The following is a 20498-nucleotide window of genomic DNA, read 5'->3' on the forward strand; positions in this document are numbered from 1 at the left end:
CGGTTGTATTTTTTCTACCGAAATTGCCCCTCCAGGTATCCACATCAGCAACCCATCTCAGCACGGGCTGAAACTGAACCGGTTCAAAACTCCAAAATCAAATGTTGAGCTTCCCACAAAAATACCCTAGCCGACGGTTCTTTCTTCCCTCTTTCTCATTGTTGTCTTCACTCCGTCACCAAGGCGATTTGAGCTTCCCAGAAAAACGGTGCAGCCTACGCTTCAAGACCCTTGCCGACAGTTCTTTCTTCCTTCTCTCTCATTCGATATATTGGGTATTATTTCTTTATCATTAGGCTCTGTTTTGTTTCACAGAAAATAGTTTCAGTACGAGTTTTCTTTCACTAGGAGTAATGTGCTTTTATTTGGAGGGTTGATGCGCGACTCATATAATTTATGATCAAATGATTAGAGGGAATTTGTCTGAGCTTTTCTCTCAGTTTTTCATTTTTCAAGGAGATATCGATTTCTCTCTATTCATTTTTCTATCAACTTAGTTTGTGGTGTTCATAGTTTAGATCTTTCTGGCCTTTGGGGCTTGCTATGTCGATTTTGTTACTTTTCTGCTGTGTGGGATTCAACTAAGAATTTCACAACCTGATTGTTGGAGTTATATATTTTCCCTTGAAATATGTCTCTGATTTGAATTCGGTTTCTGCTTTATTAGAATTTCTTTTCTTTGTAGTTTCTTGGAGCCTACTTTTTGAAGTGTTGTTAGAGATCATAAAACACAAATTTCATATTTTCTGTTGGGGTTATATGGAACCCTTATCTCGTAATTGGAAGTAGGCATAGTTTACCTTGTATGGTTTGTATCGCTTGTGTGGTTTGTGACTGATTTTTATGTTGTAATTGCATACACATGCACAACAGAATCCATCAGAGATTCTACTGGTACTAAAAAAATGATATTAGAGTTTGCGCCAGTGCACAACAGATATTCATCAAAGTTAAGATTGGCGAAGATTCAGTGCTATGGTTTGAGAAGATCCAATGAAAAGGTTTGTAGAATGATGGAGAATTTGAAGGCAAGGCAACACAAAAAGAAAAAAAATAAGGAAAAAAAGGAAGAAAAAAAATGGAGATTTGAGCGTTGAAAGTTAGAATCTTCCAACTTTGAGCTAGGGGGAGATTTAAATTATGAGACTGGAAGGTAAAGGTCAGAACATATGCCCTTGAGGGCTGATCAAGTGACAAGGGTTAGGGTGGAGAGGTGGGAGGTTCCAAGTTCAAGCCCCAACAAGGACCAAAAATAGATATCTTACCTGTTGAAAATGATCTAGAATGCATGATACAATTGCAAAAGAGGTTTTTTTGGTTGAAAGACCATAAAATAGAATATTATCCATCCCTACTATTGGTCTTTGTTATGACTTTCACTTATCAATCCCAATTTAAATGCAAACATTTTTGGAAGCCTGATACTTAAGCATAATTCTTTTTGCTAATGGTATAAGGTTGGTCTCTGCTTAGGGAATGGCTGGATCATTAATGGTCCTTCTAAAGAATAAAATAGCAAATTGAGATTGTTATGCTGTGGGTTACTCCTTCCTTGGACAAAAACTTATGGATAAACAAGCTTTAAATAGTTTGGATAGATAGGATAAGGTGGTGCCTTTTGAGTTCCATTTCATTTTTTCTAGGTTGTTTTGGAGGTTGACTTCTGTTGAAGGTGGCCTTTGTTGCATAATAAATGGCCAGTTTGAAGAAGAGTGAGCTATATAGGAAATAGGAAATGCTATACAGGAACTATTTGAACTCATACGTGTCTCATTTATCTATGGCAATCAATCAAGCATTGCATGCATATAGAATTCATATGGACGTGGATGTCTCGACTTTTGTGCATGTCCAACCACACCTTGTGCAACAACTGAATGGGTAAAATATTCATATATTCTAACCAAAACGGACATTTGAGGTGAATTTTTTTTTCTTAGATTTCTATCATCTACATGACAAGCCTAAATGTGATGTGTTATAGGTTCGACTGTGGTATCCTTGCACTAAAGTTCATGGAATTTTGGAATGGGGCGACCTTAACTACTTCAGTGGCAGAGGTTAGAGCTGGTTTACATCCTAATTGGTTTTGTTTTTTTTTTTTTTTTTAAAAAAAAAAACAGTATGAACTAAGTTTTTCCCATTTCTGTAGGACAAGCTGAACATGTACAGACTCCAGCTAGTTGTGGAACTATTGCTCAATGAACGCAACACTGTTAGAGATAAAATTATGGCCTCCTGTCATTTGTGACTTTATGGTTGATGATAAGTTTTTTCCTATCTGATGCTACTTACCATATAAAGCAATACTTGATTGTAGTTTGTCCACAAAATGACTGAATTCATATCCTGTTATGTGATGATGTGATTTTGTTCCCATTCTAAAACCATTATTTATGTTCTATATTTATTGTATCTTATTAATTATACAACATCCCATTGTAATAGTGACAGTATGGTGATGCTGAATGTCAGGACTTTATGTACACCAATGGGCAACGCGTAAGGGAAAGAAAGACTGCATGGTGATGCTGTTGCTATAGCTTACGAGAGGGAGTAATATCAGAATGAGTCATATGTTATCCTTTTTGTTCGGATTGTATGAAGCAAACTTGGTTTACCATATGATCAAAATTAGGGTTGTTCATTAATGTGAAATATTGTATATGAAAGGGAGTAGGAAAGGAGTTGTTCATTATTCTGGGGCATCTTATGTCAATGTCATAGGTAGGTTGGAGGTTTCTTTAGTTTGTTGACTATATTAGAAACATTTTGCTGATGTACAAATTCCAAGGACTATGTTTGTGTTTTGTTTTATACAGGAAATCCTAATAGAGATAAGGCATTTGTTGCATATCCTTTCAATTTTTTAGATTGGCATGTGCTGAGATAATTCTTTGTTACATATCACGATTTTTTTTCTTTTAGTTAATAAAAATATGATAAAATCGTCTAATGAAAAATAAAGACAAAAAGTTATACAGGGTTCCAAAATGCTTTTGCATGTTGCTCATGTTTTGCTTCCAACAATCTACAGGTTGTGATAGGAAAATAAATATATGTTACAAAACCTCAAAAAAAAGTGGTTCACATGATCACATTCCATATCCAACCACAACCATTCAAAATGTAGATGAATACCAAAATGGGAAAACAACTGTTTACTTAAATAAATAGTCACAACAAAATATTGACAAAAGAACAACATTTCTCGAATGTCCAGTTAGGTAGTACATGAGGTACATTAAGGTAGTACCTCATGGTCTTAAGGTAGTACCTCATGTCCATTAAGATAGTACCTTAAATTTATGATGATTACATAAGCTATCGAATGAGTAACCACGAATAATATAATAATGGCATGGTGTAATATGTAATACAATGAACTAATTCTGAGTTAAATCACAGAAGAGCATCATTTCTCCAAGGTGCCTTAAGGTAGTACCTTAGGTACATTAAGGTAGTACCTCATGTGCATTAAGGTAGTACCTCATGTGCATTAAGGTAGTACCTCATGTGCATTAAGGTAGTACCTTACATTTTTTATGATTACATAAGCTACCGAATGAGTGAGCAATAAGAATATAATAATGGCATGTTGTAATATGTAATGCAATGAACTAATTCTGAGTTAAATCACAGAAGAGCATCATTTCTCCAAGGTGCCTTAAGGTAGTACCTTAGGTACATTAAGGTAGTACCTCATGTGCATTAAGGTAGTACCTCATGTGCATTAAGGTAGTACCTTACATTTTTATGATTACATAAGCTACCGAATGAGTGAGCAATAAGAATATAATAATGGCATGTTGTAATATGTAATGCAATGAACTAATTCTGAGTTAAATCACAAAAGAGCATCATTTCTCCAAGGTGCCTTAAGGTAGTACCTTAGGTACATTAAGGTAGTACCTCATGTGCATTAAGGTAGTACCTCATGTGCATTAAGGTAGTACCTTACATTTTTTATGATTACATAAGCTATCGAATGAGTGAGCAATAAGAATATAATAATGGCATGTTGTAATATGTAATGCAATGAACTAATTCTGAGTTAAATCACAGAAGAGCAACATTTCTCCAATGTTCCTTAAGGTAGTACCTTAGGTACATTAAGGTAGTACCTCATGTGCATTAAGGTAGTACCTCATGTGCATTAAGGTAGTACCTTACATTTATTATGATTACATAAGCTACCGAATGAGTGAGCAATAAGAATATAATAATGGCATGTTGTAATATGTAATGCAATGAACTAATTCTGAGTTAAATCACAGAAGAGCAACATTTCTCCAATGTTCCTTAAGGTAGTACATGAGATACATTAATGTAGTACATCAGGGTCATTACGGTAGTACATCATGATCATTAAGGTAGTACCTTAAATTTCTGATGATTACATAAGCTACCTTAATGATCATGAGAAATTCAGGTACTACCTTAATGCACATAAGGTACTATCTTAATGGTCTTAAGGTACTACCTTATGTACCTCAGGTACTACCTTAACGCACCTGTGAGAAATGTAGCCATTATGTGGCTTCGGATTTTTATTAGTTAATTTCATTACCTATTGCAGCATGACACTACCATAAACAATATTCGATAACCTGTTTATAATGTAGTAAATCAAACCAAACAAACCTCCCAACTTACCAATAACATTAACAGAAGATGCTATGTAAAAGCTTACACAATAACTACATATGAAAGGAAAGCCGTGAAACAAATTGCTAATGTCAGTATAGAAGGATAAACTGAAACTGCATCAGTGTACAAACAAATAGGATACAGTCTATGTTTGTTGTTCTGTATGAAATTGAGTACCATACCCATAATAAACCTATCACTTTGGATCACATCTTACAATCACAGTTGTTGTCCAATCAGTCGCCAATAACAACACTGGACCAACACCATTAACTATAATAAAAGAACAAATACTGAACTATATGTCCATGTTCCTACTCCCTTCCTTTACAATATTGAAGGAAAAATGAACAGCCCTATTACATTCGGTTACTGCATCCCATATGCTCCAGCAGTAGCATTAGCAGGTACTCTTCTTTTCCCTACACGTTGGTCATTCTTGTACATAAAGTCCTCATATTCAGCATAACCCAACTGCCACTGTTACAAGTGGAACAAATCACATCAGCACACAACATGATATGAATTAATAAATTTTTGGACAAACTACAATCAACCCTTGGTCATTTTGGTACGTAGCAGCAGATAGGAAGAAACTTATCATGAACTATGAAGTCACAAATGACATGCGGCCATAATTGTATCTCTGACACTGTTGCGTTCATTGAGCACTAGTTGCAGCACTAGCTGGAGTCTGTACATGTTCGTCTTGTCCTACGCAAATGGGAAAAAATTATTCCATGCGGTTGGGAAAAAAACAAAGAAAAACAGTCCAAGTTTGACAGTGTAAACCAACTCTAACCACTGCCACTGAAGTAGTTAAGGTCGCCCCATTCCAAAATTCCATGAACTTTAGTGCAAGGATACCACAGTCGAACCTATAACACATCAGAAATGTGTTAGATGATAGATATCTGATAAATCAAATTATTTAGAAATGTTTCTTTCGTTGGAATATCTGAATGCTTTACCCATTCAGCTGTTGGAGAAGGTGTGGTTGGACATGCACAAAACTTGAGACATCCACATCCATATGGATTCTATATGCATGCAGTGCTTTGTGGAGTGCCAATTGATAATCGTCGTGTTGCAGCACTGATGTTGTTGCCCCGCCTTAGGGGCAATGACGAAAGTATCTCAACTCTTCCAGCTGCAAAATTAACAACATGCACGTGCCAGTGATTATTCTCGCAAACCGGGATGAACATCTGCATAACAATTCAAGAGTTATTAGCTTTATGTCATTACTTTATAGTCATTCCCAATACCCTTGCATTTATTACTATGGAATTGAACTTTAGATATGTTCATTTACCATGTCACATGAACTAAGATCATGGCCCAATGTGTCAGGATCCAGATACATAGCGCATCTTTCCAGGATGACTTGCGTGGTTGCATTAGATTTGAGGTTGCTTAGAACAACCTGTTCAAAAGGGTGAGGTGAATCAATACAAACATCAATATCTACTCTTCTAGTTGCAAACCAAGTGAATTTAGGATATTAGAGGCTAACCGAGAACGAAGGCTCAAAAAAATGTGCGCGAGGTGGTGGTGCTTGTTGTCTATTCATCATGCGAGAGACAATCGCAACAATCTGTCAAAGTTGTGTAAAATAACATATTTTACAACCTCCATCAACACTTTATCGATTCAAATGACTTATTAATTGTGAATTTAGTAAGGCATAAGGATAAGTAACCTACCATTGAATTAACCCACCGCCCTGCATTTAGACAAGAAAGTTCCTCCCGTCTAATGTACATCCCATACATGTCGCACAAAATCTCACTACAATGACATGAAAGTAAATTTGTCATTATGATGTACAGTTATTGACCTATAAAATGATTATAAAAATGAGTTTTAGAAATCTTAAGTGTACCTAGGATCACCCATTTCAGCCAAAGCATAATCTGCTACTACCCGATCTGCATGAGGTATTTTTGGGAATTGTTTTACACATTGGGCGACAAACGGACTTTTGCAAGCGGGAGGACGCTTGACAATCCTCTTAGCGGTCTGCTTATATCTCTTCATTGATGAAGGTTTAGGGGCTTGGGTGCCACTCCCACCCGCGTCTTCACCTTCTTCCGCATCCTCTACTGTCACTTCAGCTGGAAGGGATGCCTGTGCCTGAGACTGTGGGACCAGTGGCTCGGAATAAGTGGGAGCTGGTGATGGTCCCATTCCAACTGGTGAATGAGGGGTTGGTACGAGGCTGTCTTCTGGTTCAATTTCCTCAGCTGATGGCTGCCTCACTGGTGTTGGCCGCAATGGTTGATCTTTAGTGTGGTGCTCTGTTGATGGGCAAGGGACGGAAGAATTCCCCTCTGATCCACCGGCCCGGCAACGTAATGCACCCACATCCCGCACCAAAGACAAAGCTAATCTAAGCATAGTCTCTGATGTCTCACTGATGCGGGCTTCAATAACCTGTTATAAAGTGGAACAAAAAATATTATAAGCATAGTATTGTATGGAGTCTGTATGGAACAACATGTATGAGTGGTTAGTGGCTATGCAATACCTCTGTAGCATCGTCACCGGCTGTGGAGGTTGAGGCTACTGATGGTAGCAATATGTCAGGTGTGCTTTGTGGCTGTTCCTGTGCCTGCACAATGCACCATCAGTTGAATTAGAGAAGCAACAAATTGGGACTGACTTGAATAAGCTACTATGGTCATTTTACTATTACGAAAAGCTATGTTCATTTATAGCATACATCCACATGCCCATATCCACCGAAAGTTGATATTTCAGCCGCTAAGCGGCGCTTTATGACATCGTCACTCCATGCAGCAGCAAGCGGCCTGGTCACCTCAACAATAACTGATGGCATATAGAAGAATGCCATATAAAAGAGCTGTACAAGGGTAGTATACGAAACAATAAGCATTAAATTATGGAATTGTAGTAACAATGAGTTTTAAAATAAAATGTAAACAAAGTTGAACCTAATTGCAGAATACTGTGTACCCTTGACTGTACCTGGAGGAACATGAGGCAGCCTCGGATGTAAGTAGGCTGCTTTTGCCGATATTCCTTAATGCCGTCCTCTAAGTGTTGCAGCAGAAACTTAGCCCAATTCATTTGGACACCAAGATCAGAATCCCATATGGTGTCCCATAGGTCATGACTTCCTTCAAGTTTGGAATTAGGTGCCAGCAGAGTGGCACAAGAAAAAATTAAAAATGATTTTAAAAAATCATCACCAACAGGCAGATTGTCAAGGTTTTGCTCCAAAACCCTGAGAGTGTATGTGCGGTTGGAGGGGCCTGTTCTCTTAACAATAACCAAGTCTTCCCCGATGTTAGGGATGCCCATGACTTGGCTGACATGTTGTTCATTAACATTGACAGCACTGCCAGTTGCCATTTTTAAGCCTGTGGTAAGTAAAGTCATATTGAGATATGAGCCACCCGCACAGCTCATATCTCAGCTCTCGACAGGCAAATTTTAACAGGCCCCCAAATCCCATATCTGTGATGGCTTGGTGTTTTCTGGTGGTAAGCGCGCAATCACAGTGATGAATTTCCTTCCAGAACACCGGGACTTTGGGAGCTTTTCCTACAATTAAAATTAAATATTGGTCAGTGATAGGAAAATATAATATATGGAAATATGCATTAAAGGTGAAATTGAAGATTCAATGCATTGTTGAATGAAATCCGTGTTGCCGACATCTGCACATGTTGCAGGGACATGTTCCTTCCTTTTCCTCCTTTCTGTTGCCATGCCTAGAATAATGGAAGCGTAATTAATTAAACCTGCAAAGTAAGAACTGTTAGCGTACAGTTGTGGCTGGTATTGGACAAGCCATGAAGAAGTGTGGTGAAAAATAAATTTTCTTAGAGTGCATGGGAACACAAATGATGCCACTCATTCAAAGTATTTATTTTCAGATAATTAAATGATGCCACCAAATGATACATGGGAACACAAACTGCAGTATGGTTAAAATGGCTTAAGCAATGTAATCTTAGCAAATACATGGGATTTGAGTAAATACCATTAAAACAAGATGTGGTGCAAACATAGTTCGGACTTTGTGAAAGAACTGAATCAGCAGAGAAATATAATGTAACTCAATGAACATTGCAGGTGAATGGAAAGGCACAAAACATTCAAATAGTAACGATGATTGGGTGACAACCAGTTAGTTGGAATAGAGTAATACAAAATCAGCATAATGCAATAAGTAGACAAATATGCATTTAAGGCAAAGGATTTTTGCAGGTTTTTCTATTGTGGCCGGACATATGACAACGAGAGCAATAAACAGTTCGTTTATCTTGAAATTGAGACTCAATGCGCTTCTTCCTTGGCCTTCCGGGAGGGCGCTTTGTATGTGGAGGCTTTAGCGAGAAGAACACCTCCCCGGTGATAGATCGAACCAAACCATCATCGTCCACAGTAGGCATGTCATGGGTCTCTATGCCGGAGAAAGAACCCCCATATATCAACTCTTGCATTGGGTATTTGTAGCAATCATCGACGAAATCAGTAACATTTTGACCAATGGAAATAATGACGGCTGTGGCATGCTCACAAGGGATTCCCAACATTTGCCAACCCCTACAAGTGCATGTACGGTTCAGAATGTCTACATTTAACAAGGCTCTCCCGATACATACCCCAAATACTCCATTCTTGAACGGTGTGACTGGATACACTGCACCCTTTGCAATATTTTCCTGCACCTTAGCTTCAATTTTTGGCCCTATACACCCTTTCCAATTCTTTGACTCTTCTTCATGCTTCACAAGCATAGAAGCTAACTTGGACATGTGCTCCAATAAAAAGTTACAAATAGAGTGATGTCTTTCAATCCGTAACCAAGCATTAAATGACTCGGCAAGATTCATAGTCATTTTATCCCATCTTTGTTTTGGGAATTTTGACATGGCCCAATGGTGCGGCGCATTTTCTTCAACCCATATGGCTAAAGCCTCGTTGTATTTTTTTAGTTCAAACATGGAAACATTATAATCATGTTCTAACCTTCCATACGCAATGCTATCTAGGAATTGCAATGCATTTTCTTTACCCTTATTCCCTCGTGTGTTATGCTTGGACAAGAAACTACTAAAATTCTCCTTCAGGTGACGGTAGCAATAAGCATGGTTTTCAATGCCAAACACCTCAGGGACACTACGAAGCAAAGCGGGATGTCTATCTGATATAATAATAACTTCCTTGTTTCCCACAACTATCTTCAGTTTTTCCAAGAACCATAACCAATCTTCATAATTTTCCGAGCTCATCACTCCAAAGGCTAAGGGGAACATGGAGTCATTAGCATCGTAGCCGGTGGCTGAAAATAGAGCACCGCCATAAGGCCCACTCATATGGGCCGAATCAATTGCAATGATTGGTCGACACCCCTTTACAAACCCTTCGATAGATATTGAATGAGCAACAAAAAGCTTCTCAAAATGGTCGTCATTGGAATAACTCAACTCAACACTCGATCCCGGATTTGTTGCAAGCATTCTTTCACACATCCATGGCAACAATTTGTAATAATTCTTGGGTTGTCCATAAATGCGCTCCTTAGCCTTCTCCTTCATTTGCCATGCTTGTAGGTAAGTTAACTGGATGCCATGTTGCCTTACAAAGTCCTTACAAATTTGGCGTGGTTGGTATTCAGGAGTAGATCGAATGACATCATCAATGACCAACGATGCACGAGTGGATCTCACTAAAGGCTGAGACAAGACAACATCTTCCAAGCAATGGTTATGCACATTTCGGAATGTGTGTACTTGAACAATGTTTGAATCCCCTATTGCACGCGCAGTGATTTTCCAAGGACAATCTTCAATTGTGCATACTACGGTCATGTGTTTCGGACTATTCCTTTTGTAAGAATATCGAAATTTTCCAGCCAAAGACATCAAATAGATTGCATCTCGAAACTCCGACGCATTTGGGAAGGTATGTCCACTACCTACAATTGAATGTTCGAACCGGCTTGGTTGAAGTTGAACGGTATTTGTCATAGCACATCTTTGGGAAAACCCAAATGACTGAATTGTGGGCGACTCATTAGAGATGTGTAATGGGGGCTCGCCAATAGAGGAAACATGAGCTGTGTTTGAAGCAACAATGGGGGTTGGGGCACTGCAAAAAACATAAAGAAAGAATTTGATCCTCCATCAATCTAAGTGTGAAAAGCAATTATACAAAAGGGAACATTATTGTGGAAGGACATTAGGTACCTAGTAGGGGAAATGAGGTCATCACCACATTCAGTACACTGGGAGATGTAGACATGACAAAACATGTCGTTGAATTTGAACATATTGACTATGTCGCCATCATTATGCAGTGGTAATAGACATGATGGGTCAAACTTGACTGTGAATTCCAATTTAATGGAATTGGAATCCAAGTTCAGTTGACCACATACTTTTGAAACGAATTCAGATTGTGAGATATTCTTGCTAACAACACTGCAATTGGTCCGACCTCCCTTATATTCGACGGACCCAACAGCAGTCTTAACAAGCTCACCACCTTCATGAATGTAACAAAACATCTCCTCTTCCATTTCCTTATTGACATAAAGATTTGTTAAAAACAATACAACAACGAAAGATTGAGGAATTATGCATGTTGATTCCAAAGACTTTAAGGTTCAAACATGCTAATTGGCCGATGCAAACAAGTAGTGTGCAAGTCCAACTACGGTAGTACCTAAGGATATCTAACCTAGTACTTAAAGATTACTAAGGTTAGACCTAAGGTTAATTAAGATAGTACCTATGGTACAGTCTCAAGTAAAGGTAAGTGGAACCAACTGAGCAGAGTAGTTAATGTATGTGGAAGTGAATACAATTTAATTTATGCATGACTTGAAAACAGCCTGTAGGTCCTATGTTTGACAAAGTGAACCCCATTGGGTTAACAATAAAGAAACTTTTATTCACATTTGAATTATTTGAATATTAAAAAATGAAGTTTCCAGTCGTCACACAGCTTGTACCCAAGGTTGGCTCAGGTAGTACCTGATGTTGACTAACGCAGTACATACAGTCGATTAAGGTCATACATTCAGAAATAATGAGGTAGTACATAAGCTTAACTTACCAGTACAATAAGGTTAACCAACTGATCACCAAAAGAAACAATATATAGATAAAAATGCATTTCATCCATTCTGACCAGCATTCCCTATTTTCTATTTATGTTATGAAGGGAATTAAACCAATGTATGGATACCAATAGTTCCTATATAGCCTTTCCTATTACCATCTTCTAAAACGGATCTCTGAATCAATATCAATTACTAATCAACAAGAACATTAACATATAGTAACCATACACATGTAACTATATGTTTGAAGAAATGGGACGTGATTTGAAACTATACATATAAAACAAAAACAAAAATACACAACGAAAACTTTAGCACCCATCAACCATCAATATCACAAAAACCCAAAAAACTGAGTAATTTGGAACAACTTTCCCATCTAAAAATCACCATTTCTTAAGAACTTTTTTCGCTCTCAAAATGAAAACTTCATCCCGAAAAAATGTTCCCTTTTGGTCATCCACTGCATAGCTCAATCCAAAAACACAATCCAATAAATGGGTTTCACTAAAAATGCATTGTTTCCCAATACCCAAAAACACCACTGGGAAAAAAAAATTTCCTTTTTCGCTAATCAATTCAAAATATGTTTTTCTCAGTTCTAAACCAAAACCAAAACAAATGCCTTTTTCAACGAAACAATTTCCAACCCATATTCTTGCCTTCACTTTATATCAAAACAACAGAGTTGCGATAATTTGTCAATCCAAATAAAACAGTACAAAATCAGATTTGAAAAAGACGATGATGATTCATTACCAACAGATTTAAAATTTCAGTACCAACTCCTAAATGCCAACATTTGAGCCACGCCTGGTTCAGAAAAAACCCACACAAACAGCAGATTTTTCATGAATGAGAATGCGAATGCAAAACACGGAACGAATGGCTTACCTCGACAGAGAAAATCTAAGATGTGACAAATCGGATTAAGCCCTTCTCAACTGAAATCTGCTTCGCCTCGGTGACAGAGTGAAGAAATATGAGAGGGATGGGTATCAAATGAGAGAGAGGGGAGAAAGAACCCTCGGCTACACTATTTTTATGGGATTTTCTGCTTCGCCTTGGTGACCGAGTGAAGACAGATGAGAGGAATGGGTGCCAAAATGAGAGAGAGGGAAGAAAGAACGATCGGCTAGGGTTTTCTTGTGGGTACCAAATGAGAGAAAGGGAGGATGAACGGTCGGTCGCCCAGGGTGTTTTTATGGGAAGCTCAATATTTGATTTTGCACAAGACAACCGGTTCAGTTTCAGCCCGTGCTGAGATGGGTTGCTGATGTGGATACCTGGAGGGGCAATTTCGGTAGAAAAAATACAACCGGCTCATAGTGCATGAAACCCATATAAGTTTCCACATTGAAAAATATTTTTCCTATTTCATAAACCTGGGTTCCAAAAACAATATTATTACCAAATTGGGCCATGAAAACACAACTTTCCCTTTTTTTTTTTTCTGTTGATATGTAAGGAAAAGCTTCAGGCAATAGGAAAGGTACACATGGACAAGAAGACGAATCCGAAACCTGTTATTTCTGATAAGCTTGAAGTGAGGTGGTAGATTGGATTTTTATTTTTTTAATTTCATAAAAACATATAAATCTATTAATATTTTAATAAGATAAACAATTTGAAAAAGTGGGTGGTTTTTTTTCTTTAATCCAAAATCAATAAATAAATTTAGAAAAAATATTTTATAAAGATGTAATTAAAATATATTTGTTTTTCCACGTAAATAAATTTATATAAAAAAATTATTAAGATATAAAATTAAAATGATAAACAGTGTAGGGACAACCAATGATGTTTGGGGCATATGATCTAAGTTATTATTGAAAGCATTCTAATTACTCTCATGTTTTTTTTTTCTTTTTTTCTTTTCATTCTTATCCAATTAATTATTATGAAAAGTAAATCAATTTTATTTTAAATAAATCTTTTTCTTATCTAAATGGTTAGTGATTGTTAGAAGCTACTTAGTAAATCTTATATGAATCTATTTTTATCGTATAATATTATTTTTGAAAATTTATTTTCTTTAAATTTGTTGCTAAATAAATCATGAATATATTTTTTCTATATTAATGACAATGTTAATAGATTGTGATACTAATATATATTTTTCATTTTGTTAATGAATTTTATAAAAATATATTTTAACATGGAAAAAGATACTGATGAAAAATAAAAAAGTAATATGAAAACAAAAAACAAAAAACTTTTTATCACCGAAAGGAATCATCAATTTCTTTTTAAAATGGACGTTTGGTAATATTTAATATTTATTATTTAACGACTTAAATTAACTTTAAGTCAAATTGTTCTTAAATGATTAACTTAAAACTAATTATTTATTTTTTATTTTAAGTATCAAAGTTATTTGATAAAATTAACTTAAAATTTATTTTAAATTATTAAATTAATACATTTACCTCGCTAGTTTTAACTAATATTTATCCTTATTATTTTTATTAATTTTAAGTCATGAATTTATTTATAAAATATCCATATTTAAAGGATTATATATATATATATATATTGAAATATTTATTGAAATATGATATATTATATATTATTAGTTAAAAATTATCTATAATTTTCAATTGGATTCTTTTAAAGTATGGTAAATTTAAATATATATTTTGAATTATCATATTTAAAAAATAAAATTATTGTATTTTTTTAACAATTAAATCTCAAAAATTAGTTGTAACGTGACCCAACTCCCAAGAAATGTTGGGCACTGTCCCTCAGTAAAAGCTCCAAACCGACCCATTCTCACTTTCTCTCACATTCATTCATCAAAATCAAAGGCGGGCTCATGCTGCTAAAAACTGCAGAACTGAGAAACGGATCCACATTGAATGCGCCAGGGCTCAGCACATGGACCAAAACTATGGGAATTCCAAGGCTAAGACAGACGACGTCGTTCTGTGAGAGTAATTGCAGAAGGTCGGTGACACCAGACACAAATTGCTCTCACATGTGTACGTATTTGTGTTTTAATTTTAGGGAGAATTGTGTTTTGGACCGGTTGGACCCAAAAATTAACATTTGGTCCTCCAACCACCATATTTAAGTCCAAGGATATGAGATAGTAATTGACAAAAATACCCACTTGACTCATTTTTGTCTTTATTCTACTACTTGCCACTCTTCTTTTTTATTTAACCATTTTTGAATTTTTTATTTTTTTTAAAACTCTTTTATAAATAATTGAAAAATTACATTATTTTTTATTTTTAAATTATAAATAAACAAAAATTATATTAACGATTCAAAGACTATTTTGGAAAATATTTTCTAAAAAAATATTAATTTAAATAAATAAAAATTATCTTTTACATTTATTTTTATAGTTTACATTTTAGAAGTAAATAATTTAATGATTAAAAAACCATTTAAAATAAATATATTCACTATTTTAATTTTTTTTTATACTAAAAATTATTTTTAAGTTTTTTTTTACTATTATAAAATAAAAAGTTCAATTTTTTTTTTTTTTTTAATCTTCTTCCTTCCTTATTTTAATAACTTTTTGAATATGACTTTTAGTAATAAGTTATATGAAATGCTACAAATTTGTTTATTAAGGATTTTTTTTAATGATTTGAATTAATTGAAAATTTATTAAAATAAGAAAAAGAAAAATGAAGAAAGTGGATGGATTGAGAGTTTTTATTTTAAGTACTCGATTAAAATGATGATGGATGGAGAGTTTTTATTTTAAGTACTCAATTAAAATGTTTTCATATGACCTAATTTTAGAAGTGGATTATATCAATACATTGTAGAGATTTATTTATTTATTTTTATATAAAAAGGGTTGAAAGGTATATTTACTTGTTTTAGATGAAAACGAATAACTAAAAATTATATAGATTATATTTGAGTTTGGTTTTAAAATATTTTTCTAGTTTTTATTTTTATTTTCTATATTGTCTCTTTTTGAAAATACGTTTTAAGTTATGACAAATATGAAATTTATGTCATTGTACAAAGGTATTACACTAATTGTACAAGGGAAATGTGCTAAGTGTACAAGGGTGTATAAGGCTTCTAATAGGTTTTGTACGATTTTTAAACAACTTGAATTTGATATTAAGACGATTATTGATAGTTTTTTTTTCCCTTTTTTTTACCAAACTATTTCATTAAGACATTCCCTGCAAAAATTAACACATAAGAAATAAAATTGTGAGTTATTTGAGTTATTGTATAAGGGTATTACACTAACTGTACAAGACAAATTTATTAATTGTACAAGGGTGTACAAGATTACTTTTTGTCATGGATTTCAAGTGATTTTGAAAAACTTTCCTTTTTTTTTCCACTCAAAGATTTTTCCCCCACTCAAACTCTCTCACTCAAGAATTGTTTTGAATTTTATTTTTAAATTTCATCATCAAAATTTTGTAATTGCATATTTTGTTTTTGTAGTTTTAGCAATGTTCTTTCTTTTCACTATTTTTTTTTTTGGTGAAATTTTATCCAAATGAATCTATATTTAAAATTATAATCATATTTATCAAAATTTTTACTTAGATTATCTTTAATTCTTTTAATATATTTATACTCATTTATTTAAAAAATGAAAAACTATTTTTTTTTTTTTTTTTTTGTAAACATGTTCTATTACCTTTCAAGTAAAAAATTAGATAAGTTTGAAAGTCAATAAATAAAAAAATTAAATACCGCTTTCAATAATTTTTAGATAAAATTTTATATAATATATTTTATTTGAAACTTAATTTTTAAAGTTTAACTAAAAAATTGTATTGACAATTTTCTTGTTGTGGATCAAAATACTTTACATTAATCTATCTAGATAAGAAAAATTATTAATATAATATTAGAACTTCATATCTTAGTTATTTTTTTTCAACAAATTTATCTTTTTAAAAATTTTAAAATAAAAACATTAAAAATTAAAAATCTATATATATATAATAAAGTGAAGTGATAGTTAATTTTAAAAAATTTTAAAATATGGTTAATGTAGAAAATATAAAAAATAATTAAAAATAAGAGAAAAATATAGATGAAAGGGTAATATAAATTTAAAATAAAAATTAAAATTAAACTAAAAGATAAATACAAAAAGATAAAAAATATTTGAATGAAAAATCCCAAAATTTTTATCATTGCTTTTAATAAGAGTAAAAAGATTCAATATCTTTAAAAATGAAAAATAAAAAAATATTATTGCTTTTTATTTGACATAAAATAGAAATATATATTGGAATAAAAAGGAAAAAAAAAAAGTTAGAAATGAGTAATATTTAATAGGGAATAGAAAAGGAAAAAAAACACAAAAAAAAATTAAAATTCACACTCACTTGTAGGCATATAAGGGATAAGAGTATTTTAGGAATTAATGAAAGACAATATCCTTCATCTTAATTTTCATACTTTGTTTGGGTCCGGAGCTTAAATATGGGTGGTTTGAGGACCAAATGTTAATTTTTGGGCCCAACTGGGCCCAAAACACAATTCTCCCTTAATTTTATGGCATTGGGATTGTCTCCACTTTTCTTTTCTTTTTTCTTCCTTTCTCTTAGATTTTCTAGCATTTTCTTTTGCACTTCTTTTGAATTTGAGAACATCATCCTGAATTTGCATAGCAACGTTTGTCTTTTTAACCCTTTATAGATTAATATGGGTAAGTTCTTCAATAATTAAAATCCTTAATCGAGTAATAAAAACTATGAAATAATTCTTAATTTTGTAAATCTAACCATTTCTATATTTTTCCTTGAAACGTTTTTATTTGAAGGGTAATGTTTTTTTTACATAAATATTTTTAATTGTTGCTTCAAGGACATTTTTATTAAAAAGAGAAAAAAAAATAGAAGATTAGATTTTCGAATGAGGGCTTTCAATAACTCTTTTAATTAAATAACATTAATTTTTAATTATTTTAAAAATATTTTCATAGATTTTTGTTTTCTTCTGTTTTTTTTTTTTTTGTCTACTTCAATTAAAAGAAAAAAAAAGTTCTTAAAGGGATGTGATCACTTCGAACTAAGCAAACTCCATTGTGTCTAAGGATGACAATAGCTCCTACGACTCCTGATCCCAACATCGTCCCTTTTATTCAAAATAATTTCAATTATTGTCTCATTAAAAAAAATAAAGAGGTTAGAACGAATATGAGAAATTTGCAAAGTCGTGCCTACCTAGCCCCATTTAACTTTTTGTTGAAAAATTTTAATTTTTTTAAGAAAATCATTTTTAAAAAGATTTAATCACATTAAAATAATGATATATTATAAATAATTAAAATATTATAATTTTTTATAATTTATTTTACTAAAATTATTTTATTATTATTATTTTATCTATATATAAAAATAAAAAATAAAAAATTAAATTAAATTGATTTTATATATAAAAAATAATTATTAGTATTTTGTTGTAAAATTATAAAGTGAAAGGAGAAGAAAACAAGAAAGAGAAATTAGCATGTAGGAAGAGAATAAAATTGATTTTTATTAGAGGTATTTCCCTTTTATAGAGAGTTACAAAGAAATATACATCAATATGGATGATCATTCATAAGTTCCCATAATCCGATAAATTCTCATTATTTTATAACACTCCCCCTTGGATGATCATAAAAATATGTCTCATTAAAACCTTACTAGGAAACACCCTAGTGAAGGAAAAAGAGTACAATATTCTTTTGGATTACTATAACTGCCTCGTTAAAAACCTTGCCAGTAAAACCCAATGGGACAAAACCTGGACGAAGGAAAAAAAAAGTGCAGTATATCCATATGATCATTCTCCCCCTCATGTAAACATGATTATGATTTCTTCAACATTTCAAATGGTAAATCTCTCAATCTTCATATTCCAAAGTCTTACTTTAACTTTTTCAATGTGGTATAAGGTAACGCCTTTGTAAATAGATCTGCTAGATTATTGCATGACCGAATTTGTTGAATATCAATCTCACCTTTCTTTTAGAACTTATGAGTTAAAAGAATTTAGGGAGATATGCTTAGTTTTATCACCTTTTATGAATCCTTCTTTAATTTGTGCAATACAAATAACATTATCTTCAAGTAACTTGGTTGCATTGCCTCTGATGGAAGGTAGTCCACATGTTTCTTGAATATATTGGATCATTGACCTTAACCATACACATTCACTACTTGCTTTATGAATTGTAAGTATTTTTGAATGATTTGATGATGTGGTCATCATTGTTTGTTTGACAAATCTCCATGAAATAGTAGTACCATTGCAATTAAACACATACCCTGTTTGTGATCTACCTTTATATGGATTTGAAAGATATCCTGCATTCGCATATCCAAGCAATTGTTACTTTGATTCCCTTGAGTAAAATAGACTCATATCAGTAGTTTCGCGAAGATAATGCAACATATGTTTGATGTCATTCCAATGTCTTCGAGTTGGAGCGGAACTGTATCTTGCTAATAAATTGATAGAAAAAACAATGTTTGGACGTATACAATTGACAAGATACATAAGTGCACCAATAGCACTAAGATATGGTACTTCATGACCAAATAATTCTTCATTTTTTTTGCAAGGATGAAATGGGTCATTTTTCACATCAAGTGATCAGACAACCATTAGAGAACTTAAAGGATGCGCTTTATCCATATAAAAATGTTTCAAAACTTTCTTAATGTATGTTGATTGATGTACTAAAACTCCATTTGGAAAATGCTCAATTTGTAGGCTGAGACAAAATTTTGTTTTTCCAAGATCTTTCATCTCAAATTTCCCTTTTCAAGTAATTTGTTGTTATTGTGAGCTCTTCAGGAGTTCCAATAAGATTTTAAGTCATCAACATACACTGCAATAATTGCAAATCCGGTTTTTGATTTCTTAATGAAAATTCATGGGCATATAGGGTTATTTATATACCCTTTTTTTAGCAAGTATTCGTTAAGGCGATTATACCACATGCTTCCAGATTGCTTTAATCCATACAAGGATCGTTGTAACTTAATTGAGTACATGCTATGAGGCTTTGTATAATTTGCTTTAGGCAATTTAAATCCTTCAGGGATTTTCATGTATATATCATTATCCATGGATCCATATAAATATGTTGTAATAACATTCATGAGACGCATATCTAGTATTTTTGGGACTGCCAAACTAATTAAGAAATGATATGTGATTGTGTCCATGACGGGAGATAATGTTTCCTCGTAATCAATACCAGGTTTCTGCGAGAAACCTTGTGCTACTAATCACACTTTATATCTTATGATCTCATTATTCTCATTGCGTTTTTTTGTACAAATACCCATTTGTGCCCAACAGGCTTTACATCTTCAGGTGTTTGGACTACAGGTCTAAAAACTTCTCATTTTGTTAATGAGTTTAACTTTGCCTATATAACTTCTTTCCATTTTGGCCAATCATTTCTATGTCGACATTCTTCCACATTTCGTGGTTCAGGATCTTCATCATTTCTTATGGAGGCCACTTGGAAAATGAAAATAATATTATTTTGATCCCATTTTTTTCCCGTGTATACATAACTTACTGAGATCTCACAATTTTCAGGTACCTATGCCTCTTTGAGGGGCTTCTGATTCAATATGTGCCTCTTCAGGGCCTTCTGCATTATTTGTGCCTCTTCTAGGGCTATAGATTTATCAACTTTAAATTGATCAGTCATTTTGATGACCTCTTTTAAAGTGCCAAGTTTTTCTTGGGTTCTTCTCTTTCGGGGAGTTACATCCTTTAAGCCGACACG

At 33.4% G+C, this 20498-nt stretch overlaps 2 protein-coding genes and 1 long non-coding RNA gene across 3 annotated transcripts; 1 reads left to right on the top strand and 2 right to left on the bottom strand.

The window, feature by feature from the left end:
• The first annotated feature begins 1291 nt into the window (after nucleotides 1–1291).
• Nucleotides 1292–2733, top strand: LOC117932085. The gene is made up of 3 exons (XR_004654109.1): nucleotides 1292–2060; nucleotides 2153–2258; nucleotides 2476–2733. It is a non-coding gene; the product is annotated as an uncharacterized LOC117932085 (long non-coding RNA).
• Nucleotides 2734–5690: 2957 nt separating this feature from the next.
• On the bottom strand, nucleotides 5691–8028 carry LOC117931895. The gene is made up of 9 exons (XM_034852971.1): nucleotides 7866–8028; nucleotides 7642–7793; nucleotides 7376–7516; nucleotides 7181–7264; nucleotides 6536–7086; nucleotides 6357–6441; nucleotides 6167–6247; nucleotides 5966–6076; nucleotides 5691–5858 (listed from the first exon to the last, which is right to left on the bottom strand). The coding sequence occupies exons 1-9, from the start codon at nucleotides 8026–8028 to the stop codon at nucleotides 5691–5693; spliced, it is 1536 nt and encodes a 511-aa protein (XP_034708862.1).
• An 839-nt stretch (nucleotides 8029–8867) lies between these two features.
• LOC117931896 lies at nucleotides 8868–11206 on the bottom strand. The gene is made up of 2 exons (XM_034852972.1): nucleotides 10875–11206; nucleotides 8868–10776 (listed from the first exon to the last, which is right to left on the bottom strand). Exons 1-2 carry the CDS (start codon nucleotides 11204–11206, stop codon nucleotides 8868–8870), a joined length of 2241 nt encoding a protein of 746 aa, XP_034708863.1.
• Nucleotides 11207–20498: the final 9292 nt, after the last annotated feature.

The sequence above is a fragment of the Vitis riparia genome, chromosome 15 (assembly GCF_004353265.1).
Source record: "Vitis riparia cultivar Riparia Gloire de Montpellier isolate 1030 chromosome 15, EGFV_Vit.rip_1.0, whole genome shotgun sequence".
Classification (NCBI taxonomy): Eukaryota; Viridiplantae; Streptophyta; class Magnoliopsida; order Vitales; family Vitaceae; genus Vitis; species Vitis riparia.